At 30.4% G+C, this 9,963-nt stretch overlaps 1 protein-coding gene across 1 annotated transcript in view; it reads right to left on the bottom strand.

The window, feature by feature from the left end:
- Nucleotides 1-7,369: 7,369 nt before the first annotated feature.
- The window catches only part of LOC107476200 (uncharacterized), a gene marked incomplete at its 3' end in the record, with an annotated part of 4,615 nt that continues 2,021 nt past the window's right edge, over nucleotides 7,370-9,963 (bottom strand). The window contains 6 exon segments of the mRNA XM_016095965.3: nucleotides 7,370-7,417; nucleotides 7,980-8,047; nucleotides 8,412-8,471; nucleotides 8,618-8,659; nucleotides 8,753-8,796; nucleotides 9,423-9,492. Coding sequence (XP_015951451.2) covers nucleotides 7,370-7,417; nucleotides 7,980-8,047; nucleotides 8,412-8,471; nucleotides 8,618-8,659; nucleotides 8,753-8,796; nucleotides 9,423-9,492 — 332 coding nt within the window.

The following is a 9,963-nucleotide window of genomic DNA, read 5'->3' on the forward strand; positions in this document are numbered from 1 at the left end:
GGTAAGTCTTTAAATTATCAATTAAATTATGATGTACTTTATCTAGAGACACGTGAATATATCCTTGTATTCTCAGTAAAGATTAATTTTGATATATGTAAAATTACTATATATAAATTTTTAATTAAATATTTTATTTACAAGATTCTAAAGTAATAAGTATTTGATAATCAACCATTCTTTTAAAAAAAATTATATATCATTTTCTTTTTTTTTTAATTTTTAGTGTTCCATATGATGGATGATGGACATTCCTTAAGGATAGGAGAAAAGTATAAGACATGCATGATGCATATAAAATAGTAGGCCACTTTGGGTGATACAAATTGAGATTTGGGGAATATTGGGTTTTGGAAACATACAAATTACAAAAGCAATTTAAGAGGTTGGGAATAATGGAGAGAGTCAGAGACACACATCCTCCATGATTGTTCTTTCTTGTACAATTCACTTTTCTTTTTCTTTTTTTTCAAAATAATTAGATTTTTATTTATTTGGTTAGATTCTTTCATTTCATTGTGACCAATCCATTATGGTTTATTTTTTTGGAGGTATTAAAAATAAAATAAGGTTTATATAACACATGTAACCATTGTTTTAAAAATGTTATATGCATAACAAAAATTAATTATTAATTTAATTATTATATTTATATATAAATATATTATTTAATTATTTTTAATATATATTTTATACGAATAACTGATATAATATTTAATATTGTAAACGTACTCAACATAATTTTGGGATTCTTTTCGTTTATAAAATAAAAAATTATTTATTTCCTCCAAAACGATTTTTTAACTTTATTTTCGTAAATACGATTTTTTTGTGTGGAATTAACAGCAAGTTTGTCGTCCCGGCAAACTCTATATAAATTATGGAGTTCGTCGCAACCCCACGAACTCTATGATGAGTTCGCCACACTATATAAACCCCGTGGGACCATTGGTTTGTCACTTTTTTCTTCCATTCTATCTTTCAAAATTTTTCTGTAACTTTTTTCTTTTATACCTTTTCGACCTCTGTGAAGTTTGTTGTGGACAACAGTCTCAGTTCCAGGTTAGTAAATAACAGTCTATTCTTTTATGTTAAGTTAGTTTACTACTTGTATGTTAGATAAAATTATTAGGTATAGATCGTTTGTTAGTTAGAATAATAGATTTATTTTTTACATATTACTTAAGTAGACGTACTTTTTAGTGTTATTATGTTAGGTATATTATTTTATGTTACCGTTTTTTAATATAGTGGCTATGGATCATGATGTAAAAGAATATAGGAAAGTACATTATTAGATAATTTAGTTATTGGTATAGCATTGTGTTGTTAGTTAGAAAGTAATTAGGTGAGCACTAAAATTTAAGGTTGGGTTACTTATAAATTAATATGACGATGTCAGTTAAGTAGATTAAGCTTAAAATTAGTATGTTTATAAGTCATTTCTAATTTAGTTAATTTTTTAATAATCCAGTATGTGATTTTATTTTAGTAGACTGTATTTCGATGGAGGAGCAGCAATTATTGAGTTATGAGCATGAGATGTATAGACTGGATCAGGCTGAGCACATCGCTAGGAGGTTTGATCGTGTGGTATGACCTTTTTTTATTTTATTATAGTGAAGAAAAAGTGAACTTGCTATTGTATGTATTGAAGGTCCCATTGTTTGTTAAAATTTTTTATTTTTTCTGTTTGGTAGGCGCCTCGAATCTTGCGCACCAGACAAAACTTGATGACACAGCCGCCAAAGTAGATTAGGCCATATATGAGACGAGCCGGTTTTGAGTACGTCGCATACATGGTGGAGTTTGAGCATGATTGGTCGCTTGTCTCGGCATTGATAGAGAGGTAGAGGCATGAGTCCCACACATTTCATCTACCGTGCGGGGAGATGACCATCACCTTGCAGGATGTGGCATATCAGTTGAAACTCCAAATTGATGGTGATCCTGTCGGTGGATGGATGCATCGGTGGGTGGGAACAGTACCACCAGGGACGGAACATTGAGGAGTTGTGTGAGTAGATATTAGGTGTTGTTCCTGGCCCAGAAGACAGACAGTCACAGACTAAGTGGACTGTTAAGCTTACTTGGTTCCACAACACGGTTTGTGGAGAGTTAGAGCAGGATGCCACAGAGGAGCGGCTGATGAGGTATACGAGAGGATATATCATGCAGTTGATCAGAAGTATCTTCTTCCCTGATGCATCTGCATATCAGGTGGCTTTCCCTGATGGAGGACCTTGATGCATGTAGCTTCAGGGAAGAGGATACCTCCGATCAACTGCATGATATATCCTCTCGTATACCTCATCAGCCGCTCTTCTTTGGCATCCTGCTCTAATTCTTCACAAACCGTGTTATGGAACCAAATAAGTTTGATAGTCCACTTAGTATGTGACTGTCTGTCCTCTGGGTCAGGAACAACACCTAATATCTGCTCACACAACTCCTCAATGGTCCATCCCTGGTGGTACTGCTCCCATCCACCGATGCATCCACTGACAGGATCACCATCAATCCGGAGTCCCAACTGATATGCCACGTCCTGCAGGGTGATGGTCATCTCCCTGCACGGTAGATGAAATGTGTGGGACTCAGACCTCTACCTCTCTATCAATGCCGAGGCAAGTGACCAGTCATGCTCAAACTCTACCATATATGCGACGTACTCAAAATCGGCTCGTCTCATATATGGCCTAATATGCTCCGACAGTCGTATCATCAAGTTCCATCTGGTGCGCAAGATCCGAGGCGCATACCAAACGAAAAAAAAAACAAAAAATTTTAACAAACAACGGTACCTTCAATACATACAATAGCAAGTTCACTTTAATAATAAAAAAAGGGTAAAAATTCACACCACATGATCAAGCCTCCCAGCAATGTGCTCAACTTGATCTAGTCTATACATTTCATGTTCATAACCCAATAACTGCTGCTCTATCGAAACACAATCTACTAAAATAAAATCACATACTGGATTATTAAAAAATTAAATAAATCAGAAATGGCTCTTAAACCTACTAATTTTAAGCTTAATCTACTTAGCTGACGTCGTCATATTAATTTATAAGTAACTCAACCTTAAATTTTAGTGCTCACCTAATTACCTTCTAACTCACAACACAATGCTATACCAATAACTAGATTATCAAATAACGTACTTTTCTATATTCTTTTGCATCATGATCCATAGCCACTATATAAAAAAACAGTAACATAAAATAATATACCTAACATAACAACACTAAAAAGTACGTCTACCTAACTAGCATGTAAAAATTAAATCTATTATTCTAATTAACAAACGATCTATACCTAATAATTTTATCTAACATATAAGTAGTAAACCAACTTAACATAAAAGAATAAACTGTTATTTACTAACTTGGAACTGAGACTGTCGTCCACAACAAATTGAAAAGGTAAAAAAGAAAAAAATTACAAAAAAATTTTGGAGGATAGAATGGAAGAAGAAAGTGATAAACTAATGGTCCCACGAAATTTATATAATGTAGCAAACTCATCATAAAGTTCGCTGGGATAGAGAGCGACAAAATTGCTGTTAATTAAAAAAAAATCGTATTTACAAAAATAAAGTTAGAAAATCGTTTTGAAAGAAATAAATAATTTTTTTATTTTATAAACGAAAAAAATCCCATAATTTTGTAGTTTAAAATATTTTAATGAGTGAAATTACACGACAGCATCATTGCATCAATCATCAATTATCAATGTCATTGTAATCTAATCTAGTAAATTATGCTTTGATAATTTCGAAACATGGCTTTGAACATTACATCATATTAAAAGCCAGTTGGCTAATTGAGTATTGTTTATTCAAAGCAAAAGGCCATTCATATATGAAAAAGGCAGAACACAAGAAAATGGGAATAAATTAAATAATTAAAAATTTTGAATGAAGAAAACTATAGTATGAAGTTGTAGAAAATTACAAGATTACCTTAACGACGAAACTAACAAGATGCATGAAAGTATTATATTAATGCATGTTAATATAAGAGGTTGAAAATTTATTGTGTATGTATTCTGAGAGCAAATAAATATCTTATTCTGCATTATTTAATTTACTTTGTCAATTTGAGATTAATTTTTTATTTCATTATTTTTTATAATTTAAATTAAAAATAATAATAAATTTATACTGTTAATATGAAAGACAATTAATTAATTAGAATGAGAGTATTGACTTGCTCTGAGAATATTTAAAAATTTCTTTAAGAGGTTAATTGTTTTTCTTTCAACCCATGGAAATATGAGTTCAGCCCTCATTTCATGTTATATTATGTTTTTGAGGTGGTAATTAATTAATTAATTAATTGGCTTAGTTAAAAAAAAAAAGGAAATGGCTTTTGGCATCAATGAAAAAATACCATGGGTTAGAGGCTTCAATTAATTATCACAAAAGACAAAGGTAATTATTACATAGATAATAGATTTAAAGATTTTCTCATATGGAATTGAAACTAGAAATCAAAGTGAAAACTAAGGTGGAAATTCAGGTGCAGTCGACTTCACGTGAAGTTAATATCTAAGAACCGTTAAATGATTTAACTGATTTGACTAAATTTTTATCTAACGACTCTTAGGTATTAACTTCACGTGAGTCGACTCCACTTGAGTTTTCACTAAATTGAAAAGCTAACACTATATTTTTTTTCTAAATATATATATATAAAAGAGAAAAAGCTATATAATAGAGACTCCACTACTTATCCAAAGAGGCCCACAAAACAGTTCCAATATTCCGAAAGTAAAAAAGGACTACTTAGTCTACAATTGCCTCACATGGTTAGATTCCCATTATTAGGGTATATCAAAATCCATTCTACTCATTGAAAATCCAATTCAGTTTCATATTCTGCCAAAACTATAACGTATACATGCTACTACTTCTTTCTTTCTTTTGTATTACAAGCTTAGATCATAAGAGGACACCATGATGCAATTAATCTATCTATATATAAATAATAAATTACACTATATACTTATATTTAACTCTCATGAATTCAAGTTTAATTACACTTCTTCTCTTTTTCTAAAATAAAATTAAAAAACCATGTAAAGTGTTTTTGTTACTGGGATTGTTCATAATAGACTTTATCAATTAAAAATGATATTACTAAATATGTATTTTACACATACCTATTTTGCTATTATTAATTGGAAAAAAAATTAGTAGTGAGTAGAAATTAATTATATTAAATTTAGGAGAAGTCACTGTAATTTATCTTTCATGAATTTATTTTTTGGCGGTTTATACTTTCATAAATTATGGAGTTTCTATTTTATTTTTGTATGCGATTAGAAACATTCATAAATCATTATATTTGAATGTCTAAAAAAAATAAAAGAGTGTTAACTCAAATATAAAATATAAAATAAAAAATTAATTATATATATAACACGGGGGAATGATGGTACAAAATGAGATTATACCTCCTCCACTTAGGATAGAAATTCCCCACTAATAAAAAGAAGAATTTAATTTCGATATACCGTATAGAGTAATTTTACACGTGTATTTAATTACGTAATGTCACATTATAAAAAATAATTACTATTTTTATTGACCGTGTGAAATTTTTATTAATTGCGTAAATAGTCATCCAAAAGAACGGATGTGATTGTACGACTATGTAAAATATTTTTCCGTCCATCAAAATTAAACTCATAAAAGAAACTGTTAGGTCAACTCATGTTTTCAAGCACCAGAGTCCAAAGACATTAGGGTTCTGATGAAAAACCCAGAAAAACATTAACAAACACAAGACTAAAACAAAAAACAACTTAGGTTAGGATTACTTGCCTCAAAACTTGTCCATCTAATCAAAGCTTTGGCATGGCTAGAAATGATGAATCAATGAGATTTGTGCAGAGAGAGAGAGAGAGTATGAAAATGTAAACCGTGATGAATGAATACTGAGATAGAATGATATTGATCTCTTAGCTAATACATGGTTACATTATATATAATTTAATTTTGATGTACGAGCAGTATAAAACGTTTTACATAGTTATGCAATTACAACCATTCTCTTAGATGACTACTTACTGTGTCAATATAAAAAGTAATTATTTTTACTAATATGGTGTTATGTGATTGGATATATAAAAACGGTTTTACACTGAGAGTACATCAAAATTAAATTCTTATATATATCTATAAGAAACTGAGGAAAACTTAATATAATAGAATAACTGAATGTTGCCAAACTGATTTATCATTTATGACTTAGAAGCTATGTAACTGCCTTGGATTCAGTCAGCTCTATCGCATTGTTGCTATTTTCCTGTAACTTCCTTAGACTCAGTCAGTTCTATTCCTTCGTTACTACCTTCCTCTGATATATATTCAGATTGTAAGCTACATTGAATTTAATAATTAGTATACAATTATTTTCTAATGAGATTGTGTCAGTCTACAAATTTTTTTTAGCATAAGAATAATTGGAGAAGACAAGAGCCAAATGAACCTTCCCCAGGAGAACCTTTATGCTTACAATGGCTAGAAGAAAAATAACACTTTTAGAGACAATGATACTTTTCAAATAGACCTTTGGATGAGATATTTGATTCTCCAACCCACCTACTACCATGTGATTGTGCCTTCTTTGATGTACTTAAGAATTAACTTAATAAATTTTAGGGTAGATTACATTGATCTACCCTTAAACTAAGTGACATTGCATATAATATGTTTTTGATTTGTCATATACTTTTACCAACTCTGCCTATGTTACATAGTCAGTCTCAAGCCTTTGTAAAAGCGTGTCAAACCTCCAACAATCAACATAAAAACTTTATTAAATTTTTATGACATGAACAAAACACAATATTGTGCTAAAGTTAAGTCGTCGTCCAAAAGCAATGTATTGTATGACTCGAGTACAGTGTCACATGAATAAGAAGATTTGTATCGGTACTCGGGAGTAGGGTCATTTACTAAGATACTAACCTTCTTAGAAAAGATTTTAGTATTATGTTTATAACGAATGTTAACATTACATTATAAAATTAAACCTAATTGTTCAGCTTAATTTATCAAATCATAAGTTAATTTTGACTGTTTTTATTACAACATAGCTGAACTTATTTGAATTTGTTCAAGCTTATTAGACAATTGAGATCTTCAACACATAATCCAAACTCAGATATGTACACTTTATAAATGATAAATACTATATAGTCTTAGACCTAATTAGTAGAACAAACACTCATTGAAGAGCATAAGTTGCTTTTATATACTCTATAATCTCTGCACTCTCAAACATTTCTACCCCCGTGTTTGGATCTTCCAAAAAAGGTGCCTGTGAAGCATAACCAATAACATTAACACTATCCCCCAGTTTTCTCATATAATATCTGTCGTTTCGGGCTACCTCGAGCACAACTACAATGAAATATTAAGGTTAGTAACATGAACAAACAAGATGGTATATACCAGAGAGATTAATTTTGTTAATATTGTAAAACAAATTTATACAGTCATCCAATAAAAATGCAAACGAATTGTGGGTAGTTACATAAACTTGAAATGTTACATATATGTCCTACCTGGATGAAAATCTTATATATAAAGGTAAAACAATAAAAAAAAACCTTTTAGTTGTATGCTGAATCAGTTTGCATTATAGCATGAAACAAATGTTTACCTTACTGATTTAATGCAGAGGATGTGGATATATAACAAATTAACAATTACTTTAACTCTTTAGATATCACTATGAATGTTTGAGACATCAGCTATAGATACCGAATTCCTAATTAAATTTTCACCTAAGAGCCAACCAGTAATTAGATCACAAAAAATGCTGCATACCAAGATAATATTTAGTTGTATAATAATAAAAAAAAGTGAAGAAAGACAATATATTTTATTATAACCCCAGAAAAATGTTCACTATTGAATATTAAATCTGAAAAGTTTGAAGCTCAGGTAATAAGGACTTTACTTGATAAGCAAGTGTGGTAGCTCCAATTCTACAATTACTTCGCGTACAAGTTTGCAGAATGGAGACCCCTGAAAGAAACAAGTACTTCAAAATTAAAATTTGGCTAGATTGTCGATGTGTCATGGTTATAAACATATACTCGATTTCAATATATATGTCATGTTTCAAAGTAGTTAAGGTTTTAGAATAATTATCAATTTGTAATGCCAAATAACACTAGTTAGTTTTTCTAATAACATGCTTACATATGCATAAATATTCAGGGGTAATTTTGTACCAAGATCTATTTATTATTTTTCTTGATATTTATGTGTATGTGAGTGTGTTTTATATTGAATTGAAGAATCATTTACTGTCAAAAATAGAGAGCAATTTAGTGATAAAAATATTGAATTTGTTAAGCATGGCATGTAATGTATTTCATCGACGAACCTCATATGCCCATAATACAAGTGGCTTTGGTGGTAACTTTGCTGGAGTATAAGTTGATCCCTGGACATGAAAGAAAAAAAAAAAAAGAAGAAGAAAAGGGTAGTTGTAATAATCTTTGATGATATAGCATATATGCTGATAACTCCTTCCTTGAATTTCTTGAAAATGGCTACTTTTCACACACAAAGAAAGTGTTGAAACTCTACCTTTCCGGCGCGAGCAAGCAAGCCAAGACCAGCAGTGAGTGTCTGCAGAAAAAACAATAGTATTTAGATATTAACATGGATTATAGTTCAACTACTTTGGAAGAGGGGAAATTGAAGGTGAGGTTAGGTTCTAACCGTTAAAATTCCAAGTGACAAAGTAATAGGAACACTTCCATCACCTACAGAACAGATAATGAATGTTTCAACACTCAACAATTATGATAGTTCTGGTGTATAGCTTTCAAAAACTAGCATTCACCTAAAGACAACCTTAAAGGAAAAATTAGTGTTCCTAAAAAATGGAGTGGATCAATGTTATAATGTTTAAATTATTAAGCATATACTGATATACATGCTGCTATTCAGAAAGAGAGTCTCTAGGAATGGAAAATAAGGAATTGCCTTACCTTGCCATTTTTCTAAGTGATGAAGAATAAGAAAATGTATATACCTTGCTATGATGCATGGATAACTGAGATTAGTATTCCTCTCTTTTTAGTTAAAAGTTTGTGATTCATGTTATTTTTTTTACCAACTTTATATATGATACTAAAGCCATATATTTTGTAACTTCTAAACATTGTCATATCTCTGTATTGATTGTATCATGCTTATATCTAGTATAAATATTTGTGTTCCATATATCTATATTTGCCATGCTTTTATGTTTATGGTGGCAATCTTTTCTCATATTGTCATTATCAATATGCCCTAATACTTCTAATGACTAAAATGGGATGGAAAAAAAATAGAGAAGCACAGAAGCACACAACATAAAAAAGGGTTTAAATATGAATACACACACCATATTTGTCAACCAAATAACGAATTATGTCATCTGATTCATACATTGAAACACCTGTGTTTGGATCAACCTAAAAGCAAGAAACATGAGAAGAATTGTTTATTTCTCTCAGAGACAAAGTAATCATCATGAGGTATTATAAGGTAAGTGATAATAGATACATAACAAACATAACTAGTAAAAATTATTCCACACTTTTTAACAGCATGAAAAAGGAGAGAAATTTAACAAAATATTTACATGGGTCTGTATGAAGAGAACAAAAACAGCAATTGACTTAACAAACTCTTGTCATGGACATGGAGAATGTGATACTTGCACCTCTTTTTAGCTTAAGTATTTCTTTAACTTTATAATTAAGGTGCGTATAAGATTCATAAAAAGCTACAATATTGATTTTGCATTGAATGTTCGATAAAAGTAGACTTGGTTAATGGATTTTCTGATTCTCCTCCTCCATTTCAAAAGATCTGAGAAATCATAATAAGAAACTACTGATTCTTGTTTTGTTGTTTGTTTCACTTAAAGGAGTAAGGAGTTG

Source organism: Arachis duranensis, chromosome 2 (assembly GCF_000817695.3).
Source record: "Arachis duranensis cultivar V14167 chromosome 2, aradu.V14167.gnm2.J7QH, whole genome shotgun sequence".
Taxonomy (NCBI): domain Eukaryota; kingdom Viridiplantae; phylum Streptophyta; class Magnoliopsida; order Fabales; family Fabaceae; genus Arachis; species Arachis duranensis.